This window comes from Tupaia chinensis, unplaced genomic scaffold (assembly GCF_000334495.1).
Source record: "Tupaia chinensis unplaced genomic scaffold, TupChi_1.0 Scaffold144426_1, whole genome shotgun sequence".
In the NCBI taxonomy this organism is placed as follows: domain Eukaryota; kingdom Metazoa; phylum Chordata; class Mammalia; order Scandentia; family Tupaiidae; genus Tupaia; species Tupaia belangeri.
This window is the reverse complement of record NW_006204286.1, coordinates 2703250-2729709: the sequence shown is the minus strand read 5'-3', so window position 1 is coordinate 2729709 and position 26460 is coordinate 2703250. Positions and strand designations below refer to the sequence as shown.

Sequence of the window (26460 nt, the reverse complement as noted above, 5' to 3'; positions counted from 1 at the left end):
ATCAGAATTCATGTGATTGTTACTGACGATATTATTTAGTATGAAAGCATTTATCACTAAAAATATAGTGATGTAACAACTAAAGGAATAAAATATAATCTAGAAACTGGATGTACCTCAGCATTTCTCCCACAAACTTTAAAATGCCAATTTTTTCATTGAGTAGTATTTTTAAAAATTATTTATTTTCTTTTATGTATTATTCTTATTACTTTTCTTTTAAGTTTTCTAAGAGCATGTGCATTCACCAGAGAGAGAGAGAGAGAGAGAGAGAGAAAGGAGAGACACAGAGACAAAGTGAGAAAGCCAGCCGTTAGATCCAGGACTTGAACCAAAGTTAGTCATGTGCAAATCCAACACCCCAACCACCTAGCCACCTGCTGGCACCAGTATTTTTTAATCTAATTTAAATTTAATCCTTGACTAATAAAGGAGATAAATATTTAATTAAACCATGTGAATATACTGTTTTTCATGATGAGTTGTGACAACAATTCACTATGACAAAATTAAATGATTCATATTTGATGATTTCTGCCTATTCTTTTTACAGGTAGGGGATTACACTATGATTCACTTGATATTTATATCAAGACAGAGATACTCAGATATAGGAGTACTTAAAGTTCTAAAATACTAAATCTGGTTCTTCTTTTAACTATAGACATTTACTATTTCTTCTTATAAGGTGCTAAATTCATCTGTGGTGAAACTTACACTGAGCTCATTTCTGCGATGAGGTATTGGCTTTATGTGTAGTCAGTATAGAAAAGCAAGGCTGTCTTCTGCCACTCACTCATTTTACTGTTTGAAATTCTCATTATTTAAGCCCTTGCTATATGCTGGTCATTGTCTCTAAATATCCCATGTCAGAAAGCATGCAATTAGAAGCTCATGGAAACCTCTAACATCATCAAGTTTTAGTATATTTGCTTGCTTTCATAGATAGGCAAGTGATCAGGAAGAGGTAAATATTTAGGGAGGGTAAGACTAGGTAAGATTCTATAGTTGAGAACCCTAAACATTCAGGAGAGATACTTGCTGGGGAAATAAAAAGATTCACCTTGTTAAAAACACAGACTATAGTTGTGATAAGTGAAAAAAAATAATCATAATTTAAACAGTGGTAGCTTCTTGAGGGTACAGATGAAACTCGTTTTCCTACAAAAGTGCTTCTCAAATTTAATGTGCATATAATTCACCTTAGGATAATGGTGAAATACAGATTCTGATTCAGAAATTCTGAAGTAGAGATAGGATTCAGCATTTCTAAATAGATTTCAAGAAATGACGGTCCAGCTGGTCCCAGGACCACATACTGATTAGTAAGGGGCTGTAGAATATTTAATCGAATGTTTATTTTTGACAAATATTTTCTGTCATAATGAAAGGAGAGTTCCAATAAAGACCCTTCATTATTATAACAAAAATGTCTTGGTCATTTGAAATGGTTGTTAGATGGATCACATCACTGAATTTCTGTACCACATGACCTGGGATCAAAAACCATGTGTATTTGGACTTACTCACTTGTTGTTTAATGCAACAACACCAACTGTGCTTCTTGGAGTTGACATGCTGGCCACATAATTCCACTGGCGTCCCTCTGGGTCCCATCTTTCTACAGTGTTTAAATAACTCCATCCATCATGACCGCCTACAGCATACATTGGTCCTTCAAGTGTGGCTACACCTAAAGAAAAAAATAATGTAAGGGTTCAGCTAGCTATGCCATGTTTTTCTCTTTCATTTTGCGAGCAATTGATTGCTTAATTTTTTTTCTTAAATGGTTTTGAATACATATGAGTAATTTACTGATCATGATATAAAGCTAAATATGGTCTTCTAATCTAAGGAAACTTTCAGTCATAGTTACTATTATAATGAAAGGGTATCATTGTTTTAACACTGAAGTCAAGTAAGGTAGTGGAATTCATCATGTGTAAGTATGAAACATAAAAGAGGGGCTGCTTCTTTTTTTCTGGTATAATTTCTTTCTCTTTTTAAGTTGCCAGAGGATTGCCCATTCCTCAGAGAAAAACAGAAACAGAGATAGAGAGAGAGAGAGAAAGCATCCCCTAATGGAGTATGGTCATGTTTCAATTCCTTCTCCTCCATTTCTCCCTTGTTTTAGTGGATTTGGGGCATGAATGCACATGTGCCCAGCATGGTTTGTTTTTGTTTTTGTTTTTTTTTTGGTGGGGGGAGAGGTTTTCGCTATAGGGCACATGCGCTCGCCAGACAGACAGAGAGAGACAGAGAGACAGAAAGCGAGAAATCACCCCCCAGGGGTGATGGCCACGCCGCAATCCCTTCTCCTCCATTCTCCTCTTGGGATCTTGGGCACACACGCACACGCACCCGGCGTGAGTTTTAAGCCACCAGGTCCAGGACGCGAACCACGGTCGACTACATGGGAGTCCAGCGACATAGCCATTACGCTAACTGCTGGTCCCTCCAGCATGGTTTTTAAGCCACCATGACTGACACTTGAATGAACCATGGTCTGCTATGTGGAATTTGACTTCTCTTAGCCACAAGGCTCAGAGCTGGCCCTTTCTGACATAATTTCAATGACATTTTTAAATGTAATGGGTAGATATGATAATGAATCTTAGATAAATCTTAAAATTTTAGGTTGATTATGGTAGGTCTTTATCCCCTGCTTTTGATTATAGCGGTAAAAAGAGTCCCATGTGATTACTAACTAGACAGGACTTTTAAAAGTTTTAAAAGTTAAAAGTTTGCTGTATTATATACTAAGAATAGCCCCTTTCTATTTTTATCTGCTCTGGGAGTTTACATAATTGGCTTTTTCCTCCACCTTCTCACCATCTCAATCAGCCTCTCAGTGGTATATCCTCATCATTTCTCCAACTTCTTCACTAGTATCAATTAGACTGAAAAACGCTTATTCTGATTTCTCTGTAAGACATGCTTCCTGAGCTATGTCTAGGAATTACCTTGACATAACTGAGCTAAATAATTCTATAGTGTATCATTTGGTAGTGAAAATTTATCAGAATAATTGGCAGCAAACAACATCACTCCTGGATCTGCCATTTTTTAGCTGCGTGAATGTCAATTCTAAAAAAAAAAAAAAAGAAAAGATCAGTTTTTCTACAAACTCTGTGATGTTGAAAACATGGAGTCGAAGGGAACCAGCAGTTAGCGTAATGGCTATGTCGCTGGACTCCCACATAGTCAATCGTGGTTCGCGTCCTGGACCCGGTGGCTTAAAACTGACGCCGGGCGCGTGTGCGTGCGTGCCCAAGATCCCGAGAGGAGAATGGAGGAGAAGGGATTGCAGCATGACCATCCCCCCTGGGGGGTGATTTCTCGCTTTCTGTCTCTATGTCTCTCTCTGTCTGTCTGGCGAGCGCACGTGCCCTACAGCAAAAATCTCTCCAAAAAAAAAAAAAACCATGGAGTCGAACATAAACAAAAGGGTATCCTGACAAATATGAGAGGTCTTCTAAAAGTTCGTGGAACTTTATTATGTTATGATAAAAAGTATGCATGAATTTCAAAATTATTTTCCACCAAAGTAAATTCATAATTTAATTCCAGTCTTCCATGAACTTTTTCAAATCTCCTTGTATTCAATAGAGACAAAGTTCCCAAGTATTCAGAAGTCTTTACTTCATCTTTGGTCTTCCTAAATATCTCTGCCTTGGACATACATTCTAAGTCTTTTGCTGAAATGCAGATTTCCTTTTTGTGGGAAGGAATATGATTCATCTAACTAGAACCACAATGCCTTTCCACCAGTAAATGCTCTCTTCTCTTAATAGTGCTTAGAGGAAAACATCCTGTAGTTTTATGTTGTTCAATATATACCCATTCTAGGGAACCAACAGTTAGTGTAATAGCTATGTCACTGGACTCCCACGTAGTCGACCGCAGTTCACGTCCCAGACCCGGTGGCTTAAAGCTCACGCCGGGCACGTGTGCGTGCGTGCCCAAGATCCCGAGAGGAGAATGGAGGAGATGGCATGGCCATCCCCACTGGGGGGTGATTTCTCGCTTTCTGTCTCTCTGTCTCTCTCTGTCTGTCTGGCGAGCGCACGCGCCCTATAGCGAAAACCTCTCAAAAAAAAAAATATATATATATGCCCATTCTAAAAGTTGTTATCCTTCCAAAAGTGGAGCTCTTTTAAAATATTGGTGCAAAAGGGGAAGGACTAAAAAAGTATGACAACAAATGGTGCTGGAAGAAATGGATATCCACAAAAATAAAACTATAAACTATCTCTTACCATTAACAAAAATCAACTCAAAATGGATCAAAAATCTAAATGCAAAATCTCAAACTATGAAACTACTGGTGGAAAACACAGGAGAAACTCTTGAAGTCACTGTAATAGGCAAATATTTCTCAAATAAAACCTCTAAAGCACAGGCAATATTCCCCAAAATAGACAAGCAGGACAGTATCAGGCTAAAAAGTTTCTGCACAGCAAAGGAAACAATAATTACAGTGAAGAGACAATCCTCAGAATGAGAGAAAATATTTGCCAACTATGCTTCAGATAAGGTACTGATACTAGGATATACAGGGAACTCAAGCAGCTTACTTGAAGAAAAAAAAATCCTATTAAAAAAGTGGCAAATGAGCTGAACAAACAACTGTCCAAGGGAAACAAGAATAGCCAAAAAACACATGAAAAAATACTCAACATCCCTTATCATGCATATCAAAGGGAAATGCATATCAAAACCACAGAGAGATACAGCTTAAATCCAGTCAGAATGACTATGATTAAAAAAAAAAAAACAAAGAATGACAAATGTTGGTGAGGATGTAAATAATTAACCCTCCTATGCTGTTGGTGGGAATGTAAATTAGTACAGGCACTGTGAAGAACAATAAGGAGGTTCCTTAAAAAACTACAAATACAACACGCGCCCTATAGCGAAAACCTCTCAAAAAAAAAATATATATATATATGCCCATTCTAAAAGTTGTTATCCTTCCAAAAGTGGAGCTCTTTTAAAATATTGGTGCAAAAGGGGAAGGACTAAAAAAGTATGACAACAAATGGTGCTGGAAGAAATGGATATCCACAAAAATAAAACTATAAACTATCTCTTACCATTAACAAAAATCAACTCAAAATGGATCAAAAATCTAAATGCAAAATCTCAAACTATGAAACTACTGGTGGAAAACACAGGAGAAACTCTTGAAGTCACTGTAATAGGCAAATATTTCTCAAATAAAACCTCTAAAGCACAGGCAATATTCCCCAAAATAGACAAGCAGGACAGTATCAGGCTAAAAAGTTTCTGCACAGCAAAGGAAACAATAATTACAGTGAAGAGACAATCCTCAGAATGAGAGAAAATATTTGCCAACTATGCTTCAGATAAGGTACTGATACTAGGATATACAGGGAACTCAAGCAGCTTACTTGAAGAAAAAAAAATCCTATTAAAAAAGTGGCAAATGAGCTGAACAAACAACTGTCCAAGGGAAACAAGAATAGCCAAAAAACACATGAAAAAATACTCAACATCCCTTATCATGCATATCAAAGGGAAATGCATATCAAAACCACAGAGAGATACAGCTTAAATCCAGTCAGAATGACTATGATTAAAAAAAAAAAAACAAAGAATGACAAATGTTGGTGAGGATGTAAATAATTAACCATCCTATTCTGTTGGTGGGAATGTAAATTAGTACAGGCACTGTGAAGAACAATAAGGAGGTTCCTTAAAAAACTACAAATACAACTACCATAAGATGTAGTAATGTCACTTCTAGATATTTACCCAAAAGACAGGAAAACACTCATTTGGAAAGACACTTGCATATCCATGTTTATTGCAGCATTATTCACAATTGCTAAGATGTGTGATCAGTCCAAATGTCCAAGAATAGATGACTATATTGAAAAAATGTTGCACATATACACTATGGAATACTACTCAGGTATAAAAAAGCAATGAGATCTCATCATTTATATAAAGTAGATGAATATAGAAGATTTAATGTTAAATGAAGCAAGCCAGACTATGAAACAGAGTCATTGTTATGTCCCTGCTCAGTATATACTGAATGTCTGTACTCTACAGCAGAAACTGAAAGAGTAGAAGGCATAAGAGCAAGGGGGGCGAGTGTAGATACCAGAGACCATATGAGAGAGGATGGATAGTGGGAGTAGGGAGGAAGGGGCTTAGAAAAAATAGGATTTAACAGACACAGAAATGGAAAATTATCTGTTGATGATGATATATATGGTAATATCTTTTACTTGATTGACATGCACTGCATGCATGCTGGGAAAATCATGTTGCCAGCTGTAAAAATAAAAAATATTTAATTTAAATAAAATGTATGACATCTGCAACCAGAAAAAAATGTTTACGAGTTTTTACTATTGGTTTAAGCTTTATTGTATTTTGTGGACATTCTGAATAAGATTTTGGCTAAGATTCAATAATGCGCAGCTTAATTTAATTTTTAAAAAATCTCTCCTAACTACACATTCCCGAGAAACTATGTAACATTAAACTCTTACCTAAGCCATGTCGATGTGTTGACATGGGAGGCATCACAGTCCAGATTTTGCCAATTGGATTAAAACATTCCACAGTATTCAAAGTTTTTAAACCATCTCTTCCTCCCACAACATAGAGCTTATTATCAATAACTGCTACTCCAAACTGAAGCCTACGGCCACTCATGGTGCCAACATGTACCCAACTGTTGGTTCTAAGGTCATATTTTTCAATTGTAGTGGTACCTGTTACAGGAATATTGAATAATGAAAAAAACACTTGTATTAAAATTTTGAATTGACATGATTCACATTATACTGATGTACTCATAATTTACAGCAAAGTATCAGTGTTTGCAACTCAAAGTAAGTAGCCCAGATGGTTTCACAACCTAGGAGATAAATCCAAATGCAATCATTAGAATAAAATAGATTATTTCATGTACATGGTTTATAATCTTATCAAGCCTCATTTGGCTGCATTATGCTAACTGGTAGTACTAACAGAGGTGTTATATTTTACAACAAAACATATCTTGGAAGATATTAATTGGATGGTTCCACATACATGACAGTTCTAATTACTTATGACCATGCAGTATGTTAGTTCAAGCGCTTTTATTTTTTGTACTTTGGGATGTATGTGTATATGTGTGTGCTGATTTAAAAGACAAATGACTAAATAACCAGGAATAAAATTTTCTTTTACTTATTTCTTTTATTTATTTTTTTAAGGGGTCTCACCATGTTGCAATTGTTTTGTCTTAGCCTCCTGAACAGCTGGAACTACAGACATGTACCACTGGACCCAGCTTCTTAGGATGGGGTAGGAATTGAATCTGGGTCTCAACCTGTTAAGTAGCAATGTCAACAAGTGCCATACTACCATGGCTAGGTTAGAAATTGCCTTTCAAATGGCCTTTGGTGTTGATTCACATAATGTTCCATGATAGCAATACGAAGGATTATAATTAAGAGTATAGAATTCTAAGATATTACTTCTTTGATGTGTTAATAAAATTTCATTTTCTACTCTATTGAAATACCGAATTTACTGCCATAGTCTGTCACTATAACATAGTAAATTATCACTCCTATTAATAAATTGTCACTTAAATAGGCAATGCTTCTTATTATTTATTTATAATAGCTACTATCTTGTATTTTTAATTTTTTAAAGTTTATTTCTTGAGAGAGAAGAGGGAGAAAGATACCCTCAATAAAGTTTTCATGCCATGGTCCATTCTTAGCCTCAGCCAGCCCAGATCTCTGGCACATGTATGTGTGTACAGCAAATGTGTGCTCAAGACACGCACCCAGTACCTTCTCATGAGGGTGTTTAGCATCACAGAATGTTAGTGCTATGCCACTGCAGTAGGCCTATGCTGCTATATTTTAGTAATAATTTATTTTGCACAATAAGGAGACTTCAGACTAATAGCCAACATGGAAAATTATAGTATTAGTATTCATGCATATTGTTGGGAAAGTCATGATGCATTTTTTAATAGAAAAATACATCACGACTTTCTCAATGACCTAATAGTATACATAATATGCCTTGTGGCAGGTTTAGAGACTTTTGTCTCAATCACAAAAATCCAACCATAACAATAAAGGAAAATATTTCCAACTGTTCATTTACTGGGAGATTTCTGAAGAAAATATAGTCTATTAATTATGATGAAACTAGTTAATATTTGAAACAATGTCTATTGGCTATGATAGTGGGTCAGAGCAAGTCAAAATAAGCAAAATTCGTATTAGACTTGTAGCTGTTCGTGAAAGTTTGTCTTGAATTACTGGACCTCCAACAGAGTGTTTATGCTACAATGCATCCCTAGTTTCAGTCCGCCCAGACTGTAGGCCCTTGTGCACATGCCTGGTGTGCTCAGGGAAGTCTCAGAACTTTCCCATTTGGGTCCAGCTGGACTACTGCTATGCCATCACCTGCCCCCCAAATCTGTCTTCCTACCTGCCTCTTTTGATTTTACATTTTTACTCCTGTTTTCATTAGTCGGATTTAGCCAAGAGCCAATTTACATTGGGAAACAAAAGCTAGGTTACACTAATTATTAAGCTTACTAAAGGTGAAGTAATTAGTTAAGAAAATGCACAAAACTACAGTAATCAATTTTATATAGGAGATTTATACTAAAAGATGTAGACATCTGCTTTTCGGCAGGTTAATTTTTTTCTAGGTGTTAGACTAAATATAGGTGACAAAAGTATCTCACATCTCTTTATTGAAACTATGAACATTTATGATTAGCAGTTCTGTATCTTGAATTTTGAAGAATTCTCTAGTCCCTTTGTCACTTCAACCAAGGCCCCAACTAATCAAATATAAGTTCTTTAGTTGGCTTACAATGAAAGGTCTATATTTGATAGAAAAACATAACTTAGATTTTTTATTGATCTTTTTCTTTAGAAGTTTTCTGTGTAGATCAATCTTCTGCCCTAGAACACTCCAAATATTGTTTCTCAATTCATTTCTAAGCTCCTACTCAATTCTCATTTTTGATTTACTGAGTGAACAAAACCCAATGAACCTTGTGGTACTGCTGGAAACTCTGGTCCCTGCAGTTGTGGATATTTATGACTTAGTGAATCTCCTCCATCTATGTTTAAAATTCAAAAAGAGACTGTATTAGCTTTTACTTCATCCCTTACTATAATGTCTCAAATAATTAATTGCTTTTAATAAATAAATATTTACTGACTACCTTCTGTACATGACATCCAAAGTTGACCATTTGACTGTGTTTTTTTCTGATTCTTTTAAAGACAATGTAGGAGTTAAAGTTATCCCCAGCTATTTGTGTGATATCTATATTTAAAAATAAATTTCTAGCTTATTTTATGAGTCAGAGAGGAAATTAAAGACTGAGGAAGTACTGTATTTCCTAGACATCCAAAAGTAAAAGGTCAAAAAGTAACTTAAAAAAAGAAAACTGAACAACACAGTTAAAAGAGGCATGTGTACAGAAATTAGTTTTTAAGCAGTTTTGTGAAAAAACTGTGAATGGTGACCTTTTTTCTCAGTGTAGTACTAATTTATTTATTTATACAGATAAGTGTTAGCCCTTCAAATGTTTTTGTTATATTACTCTCTTTATTTTCTTTCTTTTCCCTTTTCCTTGTTTTTAACTCTTCGCTCTGATTTTTCAATAGATTCTAAGACACCCCACCACACTCCCCGAAGAGAGGAGATGTTTTGTTTTTCTTTCTTCTGTTAATAGTGGTGGAAAAAGGAACATACCATTTGAGTAAGAATTCAACTTGCAGCCTTTCTAGATGTTGGTCCTTAGGTTGGCTATGTAACCTCAAGATATACAAAGTGGGGGAACCAGCAGTTAGCGTAATGGCTATGTCGCTGGACTCCCACGTAGTCAACCGCGGTTCGCGTCCCGGACCCGGTGGCTTAAATCTCACGCCGGGCGCGTGTGCGTGCGTGCCCAAGATCCCGAGAGGAGAATGGAGGAGAAGGGATTGCGGCGTGACCATCCCCCCTGGGGGGTGATTTCTCGCTTTCTGTCTCTATGTCTCTCTCTGTCTGGCGAGCGCACGCGCCCTATAGCGAAAACCTCTCCAAAAAAAAAAAAAAAAAGATATACAAAGTGGGAGCTATAAAATTTATCTTGTTTTAAACTAATCAAGGATCAGTTTAACACTAGTAGTTTTTACTAGTCTTGGAGTAGTTTGTAATTTCCAATAGCGTCTTTTATAGTGTTTTCCGCAAACTAGGAACTCAAAAAGTCTCAAAATGATTGTCTCATTTCCTTCCATATCAAACTGTGCCAATAGAATTTAGAGCTTACAGGTTCACATTTCACTCATTTTTAGAAATCAGTAAGGCATTTTTGATACTTATAATCACTTTTTTTTTTTGAGGTTTTTGCTATAGGGCACGTGTGCTCTCCTGAAGACAGAGAGAGACAGAGACAGAAAGCAAGAAATCACCCCCTAGGGAGGATGACCATGCCACAATCCCTTCTCCATTCTCCTCTTGGGATCTTGGACACATACATACACGCTCTCAGCATGAGTTTAAGTTACTGGGGTCCAGGACTTGAACTGCGGTCAGCTACATAGGAGTCCAGCGACATAGCCATTACGCCAATTGCTGGTCCCATAACCGCTTTTTTAAAATAACACATCCTTTGACATAACAATTACTTAGATATATCTGAATAAATTGAAAAAAATAGAAAACAAACACCAAACAAATACTAAATTTTCCATTTTTCACATTATAGGTTAGTTTTTTCTTTTTTTAAAGAAACTAAAGATAATTGTGCTTACATTTTCTATTTAGTATGTTTTTGTTTAAATATCAAATAAGAAATTTTCTAAAATATTATTAATATTCATTCTACTCGACAAATCCAAATACTCACTGTATTTGTTATTTTCTGAAGAATACTGGTTCTATGAAGTAACTTTATGACTTTGAGAATAATTGAATTTACAATCTCATTTTATAGGCTTATTATTAATTGGCATTTTTCTGAACTATTTTCCCATTTTCCAGTCACATATATTAAAGGAAAGAACAGGTTTACATTAGTAGAAAGCTTTATATCATTTCCTATAAGGAGTCAAATGACATTTCTATATATGATTTACCAATACATTTAACTTTGAGTGGGTTGATTTTATTTTCTAAGCAGTTAAATCTTAAGTATAAAATCCTGGCCTTGTTTTAGCAATATGAGTTCACAGACTGGGAAATTAAGGGTAAAGAAAAATAGAATTCTAAGAAGGGTTCAGGGTAGGGATAATGGCTTCAGAAACTGTTCCCTATTCCACTTGATTAAATTCTTATTTAAAATCATTATTAATAGTTGGCTCTGCACCTAGTATTAAAGGTAACTGCATCCCACATGACTGATAGTTTAAATCTAGGCCCTGGAGGTTTGAAAAACATGCTGGGTGCATGTGTGTGTGCCCCAAATCCTGCCAGGATGGAGAAATTAGAAGAAAAGTGACTGTGGTGTGACCACGCCCCATTGCGAGATGTTTTCTCCCTCTCTGTTTTATTTTGTCTGTTTGTCTCTGGCAAGTGCATGTGCCATCTGGTACCTTTATTTAAAAAAAAAAAAAAAAAGAGGGGGCACTGCTTTTTATTTAAAAAAAAAAAAAAAAAGGGGGGGCTAACAGGTGTCATGTTGGTTAAGGCAGATGGATTCTCAAAGTTCTAATCGTGGACTGGGTGACTTGAAAATTATGCCAGGCATGTGTGCATGCATGCCCAAAATCCCAGAAGGAGAATGGAGAAGGGATTACAGTGTTGCCATCGCCTGGGGGGCAGGGGGTGATTTCTCACTTTCCCTCTTACTGTTTCTCTCTGGAGAGCATAGGAGCCCTATGTCAAAAATCAAAAAGAAAGAGAGAAGAGAAAAGAAAAAAAAAAAAGGAAGGAAAGGAGAGCCAGTAGGTAGTAGGGAGGTTGAGACACTGAATCCCACATGGTTGACTCCATGTTTCAAGTCCTGGACCCAGTGGCTTGGGAATCATATTAGGCACATGTGTGTGCATGTCCAAGATCCTCAGATCAGAATGGAGAAGGGACTGTGGTGTGGCCATTCCCCGTAGGGGGTGATTTCTCACTTTTCCTCTCTCTCTTTCTGGTGAGTACACACTCTCTATAACAAAATAACTAAATAACAAAGAAACAAAAAGAAAGGAAAAAATACTAAAAATCATTATTTTATTGCAGGTTTGAATTGCTGATCTTGTTATCCACATTTCAAGATACTTTGTAACTGATCTCTAAGTACCGAACAGGAAACTGACAGCAAGGGTTATAAGCCACTCTTCTCTCTCTGTCAAAAAGCAAATTTTTAAGTCTTTATCTCTTTCCTTTATGATTAACATTAAATAACATTCCCTGAAAAGATTTAATATCACAAAGTAAATATTTAAATTCAAAATTGCTTCTATAAAATAAAAATGTGAATTAAGAGTTTAGTCAACACTGGGACCAGCAGTTGGTGTAATGGCTATGTTGCTGGACTCCCACGTAGTCAACTGTGGTTCGAGGTGTGGACCTGGTGGCTTAAACTCATGCTGGGGGCGTGTGTGTGTGTGTGCCCAAGATCCCGAGAGAATGGAGGAAAAGGGATTGCAGTGTGGCCATCCTCCCTGGGGTGGGGGGTGATTTCTCGCTTTCTGTCTCTGACTATCTGTGTCGTACTGGTGAGTGCACGCGCCCTATAGCAAAAACCTCTTCAAAAAAAAAAAAAGAGAGAATTTAGTCAACACTAATTCACTAATTAAAGGGTTATGTTCCATTAGGTAAGAAGAAAAATAAGGTCACTGAATCACATAAGGTATCCCATTTACGAAAATTAGTTTTAGATGCACTCTGCACTCGTTTAAGATGGTTTCAATACCACCCTCATAATATGGAGCGTACTGAGGATACATATAATCATTTTTAAAATAAAAAACACTTTCTGAATTAACTAATTCGTTCCTTTACCTTTCATAGCATCTATGCCTCCCACAGCATAAAGTCCCCCCACGGTTGATTTTCTAGGTTTTGTCCGAGGGCTTTGTAACATGGATCTTCTCTCAGGTAAGAGATGATACTTCATAGCTTCCATCAGGAGTTTCTGACACTCAAGATCACCAGTAAACATGGAATGGTTTTCAAGATCTGCCAATAACTGAAAAATAATTATATATAGCATATGAATGAAGAGCCCACGTTAGAACAGATGTTTTGTTTATATAACATTGGAGAAAATTCAATGCAGAGGTTTTATTACTCAATATTTTAAATTACTTAGATAATTTATTTTCACTTTTTTTTTCTTTAGAGTGATTTTCTATAGGGCACATGCATTTGCTGAAGAGACAGAGATAGAAATTGAGAAATCACCCCCCATGGAGGATGGCCATGATGCAATCCCTTCTCCATTCTCCTCTCAAGATTTTGGGCTTGCATGCAAATATACTTGACGTGAATTTCAAGCCTCCAGGTCCAGGAATCAAACCACGGTTGGCCATGTGGGAGTCCAGTGATGTAATCATTATGCTACCTTCTGGTCCCCTTTTTTCACTTTTTTTGTAAAATGACTAAAGCCCTCATAGTAGTAGCTAATGATATATGCAGATTTATTTAACTCACACATTATTAATCTTTTCACTATGTACACATGTAATCTGAAGGAATGAGAGTAAAAAAGCACTTATAAGTAGTATTTTTTTTGAGAGAGAGATTTTTGCTATAGAGTGCATGGACTCACCAGAGAGACGGAAAGCAAGAAATCACCCCCAGGGGGCATGGCTATGCGACAATCCCTTCTCCTCCATTCTTCTCCTAGGATTTTGGGCATGCACACACATGGGACTGGCGTGACTGTCAGGCCACTGGGTCTGGGACTTGAACCGTGGTAGGCCATGTGGGAGTCCAGTGATGTAACTACTAGGTCATCTGCTGGCTTAGAGCCACCTTTTTAATGTATATATATATGGTGATAATAGTGGTGGTGGTTGTGCAAACATGGCCAGTGGAAATAATATCACTTTTAGGGGACTACATTTTTATCAGCAGATCACTTTGGCAGAATATCTTGAAAGCAAGTACTTTTTAACTGGGTTGAGATACGTGTGTAAGTAACTAGCCAACACAACAGCAAAAGTAGATATCAATCCTTTCTAACTACTAATGCCAGGCAGAAAAGAAGACCCTAACTGACACTGATTAAAGCTGGGTTAAGTATTTTTCCTGAGATGAATTGGAGAGAAGTGAAGAGTTTGCTTCGGAATGTCGACAAGGGTAATATTAGATTGGGTCCTTTGCAGTTCTGGATTCATGGTATCATAAAAAATTGAGAGGAGTATTAAGTAGGTATTGGAATGGAACTGCGAATCTCACTCCATAAACTTCTCTAAAGCTTCCTGCTCTGCTCTAGTTAACACCATCTCTGTTCTCACCCAACCTGTAATCTCAGATGCATTACTGTTTCCACTTTCCTGATGAGACCCCCCTTGACCGAGGTATTTTCTTTATGCATACACTGTTTGAAACAGTTTTGAAAATCTAGCTAAGTAATCTTTTTTTTTTTTTTTTTCTAAAAATATTGTTCAGGGACCAGCAAATGGCGTAATGGTTACATCACTAGACTCCCACATAGCCACATAGTTGCTTGCAGTTTGAGTCCCGGATCTGGCAGCTTAAAACTCACACCAGGCGTGTGTGCATGCATGCCCAAGATCAAAAGAGGAGCATGGAGAAGAAGGGATTGCGAAGTGGTCACCGTTCTGGGTGGTGATTTCTCACTTTCTGTTTCTCTGTTTCTCTCTTGTCTCTCTGGAAAACACATGTGCCCTATAGTAAAAATATCTCCACCAATAAATAAATAAATATATAAATAATAAAAATATTGTCCAGAGATTCATTATCATCCTTGTTATATACTTCATTTTTTAAAATACTTGCTCGAGGTCATTTTAAAATTGTTTTTGAAAGCCTATATTATGCATGTCATTGCTCGTCGCTAACACGATTAAGAAAAGTTCACACAGTCCACATTCTAGCCCCACGAGTACTCAGAGGTGAAGGCCAAGGTACTGCTGGCTGTGCATTTGAGCTAGAAATTTCCTCTCCTTCCAACAGAGAAAGAGAAGTTCAAACTAAGTATTTTGCTGAAGTCGGATAGATTTAAGGCAGTATAAAGTTAAGGGTGTCTGATCTTTTATGTCAGTGCATTTCAAATACCTGCATTTCTAAGAATTTTCTGGAGAATTCATTAAAACAGATTCCTTGGCCTCATCCCCAGAAATTGTTTTGGTGTGTCTAGTGTGGGGCATGAGAAATTGTGTTTCTATCAAGCTTACAGGCAATGTTATTCTGCTGATCCAGGAACATTCTGACTGGCACTGTTTTAGAGAATAAAGACCATCTCTTGAGAATAACACACATCAGTATACACACATTTACACAAACATAAAATTTCTATATATTTTGAAGCTCATTTATCAATCTCAGGTTTACAAGCCTGACACTAAGATTACATATAGACACGTGTGTAAATGTGTGTGTGTGTGTGTTGCTGCCTTGTCCTTTGTATAAATTTGCTATACCCAGGACAGTCAAGTTCTTTCATTACATATGTATATTTTTTTTAAAAGAATTATTTTATTTAACCTTATTTGTTTATTTTAATTTGACCAGAGAGAGAAAGAGTAAGAGAGAAAGAGGGAAAGTGAGAAAGCAGGGCACCAGGTCCAGGATTTGAACCACGGTTGGCCATGTGGGACTCCAGTGTCCTCAGCCCTCAACCACCATACCACCTGCTGGCCCCACACATATGTATATTTTTAAGAACAAATAATGTAGTTTCATGGAAGTTAATTAACAGTTAGCATTGAAATTGTGTGTGTGTGTGTGTGTGTGCGTGTGTGTGTGTGTGTGTGTGTGTGTGTGTGTGTGTGTAGAAATCATTAGATTAACAATCTATTTTAAAATATTAACATGTAATCAGTAAGACTGTTGAAAATATATTAACTTTCATATCTGTGAATCTGTTGATTCGCTTAGTTCAGATAAGGTCCTTATTTTTTTTTTAAAGAATGATTCATTTTATTTATTATTATTATTATTATTATTATTTAATTTGCTATAGGGCACATATACTCAACAGAGAGAGACAGCTAGAGAGCAAGAGGGAAAGTAAAAGAGCAAACCACCAGTTCTGGGACTCAAACCATGGCTGGCCATGTGGGAGTCCACTGCCTTAACCACCATGCCACCCTATTTCTAATTTAGATGATGTTTAATATGGAGGACTTTAGCTACAGCCTCAATAAAATGAAATGCATATTTGTAATATATTCATATATATGCAAGTATATAGTATAAATTATATCTACTATTGATTAACTTGCTACAGAGGAAACACTGTGACTATCACCAATGCTGGAATTATGTAGTGGGACTGCACCGCAGTCTTGCCAAAATTCAGTGTGAGGTGAGCCCAGCCTGGATTTTATATAAGGGTGCTTATTGTAAAACCATCTTTGTTGTAATCCTTTGGTTCAGCATGCATGATAATGATGCCATTATATGATGCTCTAGTGCATCCAAAAGTATGATAGCATGTTTTTAATCATAGCAGATAATTACTCATGTGTAGATATTATCCAGGATCTGACTCTTTCGTTCCTAGAGTCTCCTCTGGGAGGCTACTATACTGATTATGAACACCTTATCTAGAAGGTGAGCAAGAAAAGAGAAAGAGCCTAGTTATTTTCCTTGCTTTTTACAAGTAGTATTTGGTGAGAAAGGAAACTGAAACTAATGAGCATTCTAATGTTAAGGGATTATCTGTAGGTTTTTTTTTTTTTTTAAATCCATGTTTCCTCTTTCTCCATTAGTAATATCTCTAATTGAAGGCTGGATATGTCCTTCCGTGAAACAAATCCTGCACACTCCAATTACCAGTAATCCTCGGAACAAAATAAAATCAGGCAAATAAGATGGATTAGAGGCCAGCAGTAGCTCATTTATATTAATTACCTCGGTAAATTTCCATTCATACCTGTGGTGAAAGTAAGGGCAGTCTGATGTAAGACAGCAGCATGGCCAGGTCTCGTTGCCTATTCTGCACATCATGCCCTACCCAGTGCATTAGAGCATGGAAAATAGTTTCTTCATCAGGCACGTTGATATCATCACTGCACAGTAGTTTTGAAATTTCATTAGTTGGAAGCAGGAGGAATTCTTGGTTCTTTATCACCTCAATGAAGTGTTCCTAGGAAAGAAAGGAAACTTTGCATCTGAGAAACATCCTATTAAGCATATCAAAGCATTTCCCTTTGTTAAACTTCAGAAAAGGCCACAGAGACTGATATATCCATTTAAAACCAATAGGTGCTACTGTTGCCCATGATGGAGGTATGAGGAGTCTGCTGAAGCTGAGGAACCAAATGCTTCTACTGGGAATTATTTACCGAATACATGAAAGCCCTTTGCTGCTTCCCAGGCCACATGGGCAGAGTACTGGAATCTACAGCAGCGCTTTTTGCTCCCAGCTATTGTATCTGACAACAACAAATCATGACTACAGAACTGACTGTCCAGTTGGTCTTTAGCCAGACACCACAAGAAAAAGGCTGAGTGCTTTTCAAGGTGCAGGTTGTCCTGAAGACCTGGAAGAGTTAAGATTGATTGTGCATTTGAGGTGGCAGCAATCTGAGATCTAAGATGAGGGAAAAAAACAAAAAGATCGATTAAACAATGGATAATAGCCTACAGATTCAGGACACTCTAAAAGGGATCCCTATGGAATTTTTGTTAGGAGAGAAGTGGGCTGTCTTTCAATTTTTATATACAGTCTAAGCATTCTTAATTGGCCAATCAGAAATCTAAAATGCTCCAAAATCAAAATCTCTTTGTGTATGGACATGACACTCACCAGTAGAAAATTCCACACCTGATCTCATGTCATGGGTCACAGTCAAAAGATTGCAATATAAAAATATTGTATAAGATTTCCTTTAGGCTATGTGTATCAGGTGTATATGAAGCAGAAATGAATTTCATGCTTAGACTTGGGTTTCAACCCCAATATATCTCATCATGTAGATGCAAATATTCCAAAATTAAAAAATAAAAAAACTCTTCTGGTCCTAAGCACTTTGGATAAGGGATACTCAATGTGTACTTCAGTTCTCCCTTCTGTCATTATGCTGTATTTTGTCAAATATCAAATTTCAAGAAGCTATGTGTTTCAATTTTTTCATCATAATACCATCAGATTTTCTTAGTTTATAAATATTATATATTTTTTCTTTAACACAATTATTATAATATAGAATGAAGATCTCAAGTTTTAAATGCAATAGAAAACAAAAGGTCTTTAAAAAGTTCATGGAGGGAACCAGCAGTTAGCATAATGGCTATATCGCTGGACTCCCACGTAGTCGACCGCGGTTCGTGGCCCGGACCCGGTGGCTTAAAACTCACGCCGGGCGCGTGTGCGTGCGTGCCCAAGATCCTGAGAGGAGAATGGAGGAGAAGGGATTGCGGCGTGACCAACCCCCTGGGGGGTGATTTCTCGCTTTCTGTCTCTATGTCTCTCTCTGTCTGGCGAGCGCACGCGCCCTACAGTGAAAATCTCTCCAAAAAAAAAAAAAAAAAGTTCATGGAAAATGTATAATATGAAAAAAATAAGCATGGTTTTAAAAAATGTTTTGTGGCATAGTAAACTCATACTTTATTTACTACTTTTATAAACTTTTTTTTTCTTAGAGATTTTTTCCTTAGAGTGTGTAAACTTGTCATTGAGAGAGAGACACACTGAGTGGAAGAGTGAGAAATCACTCCCCAGTGCTATGGCCATGCTGCAATCTCTTCTTCTCCTGAGATCTTGAGTATGCACACACACGCATTCAGAGTGATTTTGAAGCCACCAAGTCTGGGACTAGAATCGTGGTTGGTCATGTGAGAGTTGAGCGATGTAACCGCTAAGTCATGCTAGACCCCTACTTCTACAAATTTTTAAAAAGTACCCTCATATATTTTTGGAATAGATATAATCATGTTTAGTAGCCAATTTCTGTTGCATATTAGAAGATATTCTGGGAGCAGCTTGGGACATCTTCTGAATAATTAGGAGCTGTGTATAAATCAAATCACTCCCTCAGTTCTACTCTTAGTTTAGTCATTGTGGATCTTAGTTATCCTAATAGTAAATATCAATAAAACAAGCATCTAGATTGATAGACCCATCAGAAAGATCTGATGCCATAAGTCTCAAATTAACATACACACCTATTTAGACAAAAACAAAACAAAACAAAACAAAAAACACTTTTTTTATTTTTAAGATGTTTGACATAGGGTGAGTGCTCTTCCAGGAGAGAGAGAGGAAAAAAGAGAAATCACCCACCAGGGGGGATGGTCACACCACAGTCCATTCTCCAGTCTCCTCTCAGGATTTTGGGCATGTACACACAATGCACCCAGCATGCTTTTCATTCTCCCAGAATCACCAGGTCTGAGACTCAAACCGCACCATCAGCCATGTGAGATCTAGCTCCTTAACCTCCACACCACCTGCTGGCCTGACAAAGAACCCTCTCGTGATCAAGCGATTGAGACAGAACTGCTATTCTTACTGTAGCAGATGTCTAGTTGAAAATCTTCCCACTTATAGCAAATAAAAATGATAGTACTACTACGAGTATTAATATTGGGTCTTCAGAAGTCATGACACATTTTTGTATAGAAAAACCGAAAAATATGTCATGACTTTTCCAACGACCCAGTATATTACACTTTTTAGCATTTCACACTTTATTAAATTTTTTTATAAGCATTAAGTTATCACCAATGTGATCTTGTGAAGAGGTGGAGTTACTCTGATAAGATGATGTTTGGTCTCTTGTGCAGTAGTGGCAAAGTCTTGACTTGAACACAAGCGTCTGGCATAACGTCTACTGCATTTTGTTCAACCCCGCCACTGTTTTCAAAAGTGATATGCTCTTTGTGAAAGGGTTAAGAAAAATATAAAACTTATGGTTATTTATTGATAGTATTACATAAACTCTAAAACTGTTAATATTATGGAAACCCCCATATTTCAATCTCCTTTCTATTTTTTAATGAAAGAAAAAAAAGAGGCGGGGAGGGAGATTATCTCAGTGTGTAAAACTTCACTTAAAATCGATGTGGATCATTTGTGCAGTCTATTATATTTGATTGTGCATTTCAGAGTTAATGAGTGGTTAAAGATATTTTGTATGGTGGACATATTTTGATACAGCCAGACTTGACTTTCTGATATAATTTGTTACAACTCATACAGAGTTGCTCCTTAATGAGACTATTGAAAACTGCTGGACAATTAATTAGTCTAAATAAATAATAAATGTATTGGCTTAAAGTATCTATATATGACACTATAATATCTAGAACTATAGACAAATAATTAGTTAAGCTTAAATACTCATCTCCTTTCTCATAGTTTTGCTATGGGGTGCATGCCCTTACTGGCGAAAGACATAGAGTGAGAGAAAGAAGTGAGAACTCACCCCTTCAGGAGGGATGGCCATGCCACAATCCTTTCTCTTCCATTCTCTTCCCAGGATTTTGGACATGCATGTATATGTGCCTGGAATGATTTTCAAGCCACCGAGTCTGAGACTCAAATCACAGAATTGGATATGTGGGACCCAGCCGCCTTACCCTTCACACTACCTGCTGGTCATTAAAGCCTCATTTTAAATCAGATTTCTAAAAGTTTATTATTTATTTTTTCCATAAGAAAGATCCAGAGAAAATTAGAGGCAATGAGGCAGGCACCTCCAACAGAGTCTTCATGCTGTGATCTATTCCCTGTTGCGATAGGCCCAGATCACTGTCAATATGCTTAATATGATTAGAGATGTCCCAGGATGCAAACCTATGATGTTTCCCTTGTGTAGCCATTCAGTTTTTACTTTACCACCTTCTGGCTCCAAAGACTAATTTTAAAATATTTGATTTTAGAATTATTTTGTTTCTAATTTCAACATGAATACCTTCTTCTATTTACCTTCACAAGAGTCTTCTTTTGTGTCTGTGTTCACTACTCATTTTTTTTCAATCCACTATTATATTGTTGTAAAATTAATTCACTGAATATAGCACACTTGTTGAATGCTTCGTCAATGCAACCTATTATTTATATGGTTGCAATGATTCATTTTATGTGCCAAATTGACTGGGTTGTGAAATGCCTAGACGTTTCACCAAACATTATTCTGGTTGTGTCTGTGACTGTTTTTGGAGGAAGCCCATCTACATTGGGAGGCTAATTTGCCTTACTCAGGGTACAAATTCATGTCTATAACTGAATCCCTAAATTTTTTAACATGATTCTTTGCCATTAAAATTATTTGCGTTCTTATACTATCAATACAGTATTGCAAAAGCATTATTAAAGCAAGCCTTTACCTAGTTTATGCATTCACAATAGATACTAAAATAACTAAAGAGGGGAGATTAAAGGAGACAACAGTACTGCATTTTTATGCACATCCTGCTTTAACACTCAATTTCAGGCACATAATAGGAAAAGGAAGACAAGTTCAATTTGAAAAACAAAAATAATTCAAGCTGTTTATCAGAATGTATTTTGTCTGCAGGAGTAAGATACCAGTCAGGAAACTGTTAATACTCAGTTCAAGAATGTAAGTAATTTAACAGGAAGTTTTCATGTTTGCCTTTTGTGGTAGGTATAACCTTTGAAATGGAGTTCCTTTAGATTGTATGGCATTTGTATTGAGAACAAAAGAATGTAAATGGCATAATTAAGTGATGTATTTCATAATGCCAATTTATTATAATGTGACTCTCTAGATAATGATATTGCATCAGGAATATGTTAGAAACTTCAAATTTGATCAGTGAACTGGGGTGGAAAGAAGGAGAGAAAGACAAGTAATTTTTAGGGAATTCAACCTTTAGAAATTCAAAGTTCTGTATAAAATTATGGAAAAGTATGCTATTTATATGTATCTCTATTCCCTAAATAATGGTACTTTTTTTTTTTTTCTTTTAAGGTTTTGGTCATAGGGCACATGCACTCATGAGAGAGAGGTGGAGAGAGAGAAAGTGAGAAACCACCCCCCACGGGTGATGGCCAGCTGCAACCTATTCTTCTCCATTCTCCTCTCAGGATTTTGGGAACACGTACACACATACCCAGTGTAATTTTCAAGCCACTGAGTCCAGGACTCAAAACGCGATCGGCCATGTGGGAGTCCAGTGCCTGAGCCACTATGCCACCTGCTGACCTCAATGCTACTTTTACTTATTATTTTCCCGTGCAATTCTCTATTGTTCATTTGTATGCACTTTTTTTTGGCCTTAAATAACTGGGGCAATATTCTTTGAGTGAAATATTTATCTTTTGATTGGGTTTCAGGTAGATCTGTGTGATTTCCTGCTTCAGAGGTTAAATAAGTTCATTTTTTCCCCATCTAATTATTAGTATTTATAGTATGACTTTATTTAATATTCTCTGTCCAGTTTTTCTTGCATTTTTACAGTCTACACTTCATATAATTGTTATCTGACTGAATAAAAATCACCTTATCCTATATAAATGTTAAGTAATTACATTTATAGGCATGTTTATTTAATTTACTATAGTTACTAATAGAATCGAAAGGAGTTTGAAGTCAATTAAAGAATTGAACTACTAGTGGTTTTTAACCAAAGCACATGTTTTCACTAAGGCAAAAAAAAAAAAAAAAGTCCATTCAGGGGGCCAGCAGGTGATTGTGTTGGTTAAGGTGCTTGATTCCCACATGGCTGACTGCATTTTTAGTCTCAGATCTGGCGACTTGCTTTCTCACTTTCTCTCTCTCTCTCTGTCTCTCTATGGTGAACACACGCGGCCTATAGCAAATTAAAATAATAATCATAATAAAAATATTCAAGATAAAATGAAAGAATAAAAGAAAGAAATCCATTCAGTAAAACTGTCTGAGTTATTTATTTTGGTAGTTTTTAAGCTCTTCTAATCAATACTAATCCAGTGTTAGCTTTTTCCATATTGAATGTTACTTAACTTTCATTACAAACCATAGTCTATTGACTTTTACAAATTAAAGTTGTAAATGTGCAAAAACATTAGAGAATTGGTATTTTCTTAGTGTAAGTACTGTAGATTCTATCTAACATATATATAATATGTACAATTAAAAATTTTTTACTTGTACAATTTAATTTTTTCTCTATTTGTACAACTTAAAATTTTTCAGTATTTTCATTTCCTCATATTTTGAGATTTAATTAAGCAATTTAGGTTCCAAAAATGAAAATTCTGCTTGAGTACAGCTCAACTGGACAAATATTTTTATCTAATATAAATTATGTGTAAGTCATCTACAAATTATATACGTTTGTATTGCCTATTAATTTTATCCCAACATTAACTTATTATTACTGAAGTTACTTGAAGCAATGATTTTACCATGGTGTACTTATGTGCCACATTCAGAAGCTCCATACAGCCTTGTGCATCTCCAAATGATCGAATTCCTAAGCAGTTTGTAGGATGGAGCTGCTTTATGAGGAAATTGGAGCAGACTTCAATGACCTGAGTCAACTGCAGGAGACAAGCTGCAGCCAGCAAATTTTCAATGGTCTCTTCTTTCAATTGCAGGACACCTAGATGTTTTAAAAAAGTAAATAATTATAGGCCCGTAAAGTAAGACACAAATAAAAGAAATAACTAGTTGAATTTTTCCATTTACCGTTCTAGACCAGCTACTCTGGGAATATACTCTGAGGGGATATACTCTGAGGCTTATACATATACAAGGAAGTCCATGTGTAAGTGCTAGTAAGAGAGTTGAAGGGAGTCAGACTGTCAAAAACGACTGTAGCAAATTAACAGTGAGTATGTCGTTTTAAAGAACAGCAACTTATTTCTCTCTCCTTTTAGGCCTGCTCTTAAATCTCATATAAATCATTTCATAATGTATACATACCTGAGAACATTATGTTGTACACTTTAAATACACACTATTTTTGTTAAATATTATTTGTAAAATAAAGCTGGAGAACTGTCTACATTATGATGCAAGAAATGATACATTGTATTTTATGATGTTCATACAATTGGCCATGCTGGTAACTGTTATTGTGGGAGGCTGAACATCTTGGTAAATAAGAGCATGGAGCTTATATGTCTATTTTTTGGGGTAAGAAAAACATCAAACTTTCATATCCGGTTTTAGATCAGCATTGATTGCTTATATGATTATTTGCTTTGATGTAAATAACAGTTTAGAAACATCTATAATCATTTTTATCTCATTTTCTAGTTTCTTATTTACATTTAATTGTTGAACATCTTTATGGCATACAATACGATTTTTCTTTTTTTTTTTTTTGTTTTGAGAGGTTTTTGCTATAGGGCTCATGTGCTCGCCATAAAGACAGAGAGACAGAGAGACAGAAAAAGAGAAATCAGCCCCCAGGGGGGATGGCCACGCCGCAATCCCCTCTCCTCCATTCTCCTCTCGGGATCTTGGGCACGCACGCACACATGCCTGGAGTGAGGTTAAGCCACTTGCTCCAGGACTCAAACCGCAGTCGACTACATGGGAGTCCAGCGACATAGCCATTACGCTAACTGCTGGTCCTAAAACATTATGTTATTTTTGTAAGACATTTTCCTGCTTTTTATTGTTTAGAAAAGTTATACACGCTATAGTGTTTCAAATGACATATAAATCATAATCTCAAATTTTCCTTCTAAACTACCTTAATATGGATTCTATAGCATTGCGTAACCATATGAAAAATAGTAATATATACTGCAAAGTGATCTACACTTACTTCAACCTGAAAACTATGTTATAAAGAAGTCTGATCAGAAGACTTTCTTTTCATAATTTGGAAAGGAAAGCTTGCCCATATCTCATGAGATGAGACCAAGAGAAGTATGAATTATTCTTATATCCATATATAAAGACTCACCTACTATTGACATTGAAATTTGGTCTGGTTATTAAGAGTAATATTCATTAAGAGAAATATTTCAATTATAAAGGTTTAAGATACACTAGGAAAACATCTGAATATTACAGTGTATTCAGTTACATAAATGCTTAAAAAAATCTGCTAATATTTAGGTGATATTTTGATACCATTAAGGAATAAAAGGATAAAAAAGCCAGATGGCAAGATTATTTTGTTCTATGCTTAATTAGAAAAAGAAGTTCACTGGAAACAAAAAAGATCCTTTTCTAATGATTAAAATGTATTAGGCAGGAGAAACAAAGTCCTTAAAAGTCACCAAAAGTAAACAGAAGTCTGTGAAGATTTAAGAAAAGTCTATTCTGCCCTCTGATGTAAAGAAGTCTGAAGAATTCTTACAGCATAAAGGGAATTTAGGGAGTATTTTGTTTAAAAGCTTGTGAGAGAATGGGAGGTGAAGGAAGAGGGTGAGAAAAAGGGGAATTTAGAAGTAATTTCATTAGAACAGTGATCTTCGAATAATTTATTTACCACTAAAGGTACATACAACTTTTACAAGATACAGATCCACTTTATGTAAACAGTTTTAAGTACTTCAACTTCCATATATATTCTTCCTTAAAAATTGTCTGCCTCCAAAATAGGTGCCACCACACAGGTTCTTTCTCAACATTCCTTTCACAAGTGCCTTTGTCTCACATAATACAAAGCCACATTCCCCACTCATCAGAAATTTACTATTTTGTATTATGGGGCTAAACTGTAGAAAAAACTCTGAAATAAAAGTACATATATATATTAATACCTTTGAAATATAGTATTCAGGGTATTTTTAATTTATCAAAAATGTGTGATCATTATTATTATCTAATTCTAGAACATTTTCATCATCCTCTAAAAAAACCCCATACCTGGGACCAGCAGTTAGTGTAATGGCTATGACGCTGAACTCCCATGTAGTCGACCATGGTTTGAGTCCCACACCCGGTGGCTTAAACTCACGCTGGGTGTGTGTGCATGCGTGTCCAGGATCCCGAGAGGAGAATGGAGGAGAAGGGATTGCGGCGTGACCATCCCCCCTGGGGGGTGATTTCTCGTTTTCTGTCTCTCTGTCTTTCTGGCACACATGCCCTATAGCAAAAACCTCTCCAAACAAAACAAAACAAAAAAAACAAACAAAAAAAACATACCTGTTATCGGTCACTCCCAATTCCTCCCTTACTCTTGCAACCACTAATCTACTGTCTGTCTCTATGAATTTTCCTATTTTGGACCTTTAATATAAATGTAATCACGCTCTAAGTGGTGTTTAGTGACAGGCTTCTTTCACCTGGCATCATGTCTTCAAAGGTCATCCATGTTGCAAACTTTATCAGTAATTCATTCTCTTTTGTATTGCCTATAAATATCCCATTATATGCACGTACCACATTTAATTTATCCATTCCTCAGTTTACAAAC

At 36.2% G+C, this 26460-nt stretch overlaps 1 protein-coding gene across 1 annotated transcript in view; it reads right to left on the bottom strand.

Moving 5' to 3' along the window:
• Positions 1–26460, bottom strand: part of KLHL4 (kelch like family member 4) — a 108210-nt gene that overhangs the window by 10383 nt on the left and 71367 nt on the right. The window contains exons 5-9 of the mRNA XM_006167016.3: positions 23486–23682; positions 17060–17272; positions 12994–13180; positions 6528–6752; positions 1531–1693 (exon numbers count right to left, since the gene is read on the bottom strand). Coding sequence (XP_006167078.1) covers positions 1531–1693; positions 6528–6752; positions 12994–13180; positions 17060–17272; positions 23486–23682 — 985 coding nt within the window. The remainder of the gene's footprint in view (positions 1–1530; positions 1694–6527; positions 6753–12993; positions 13181–17059; positions 17273–23485; positions 23683–26460) is intronic.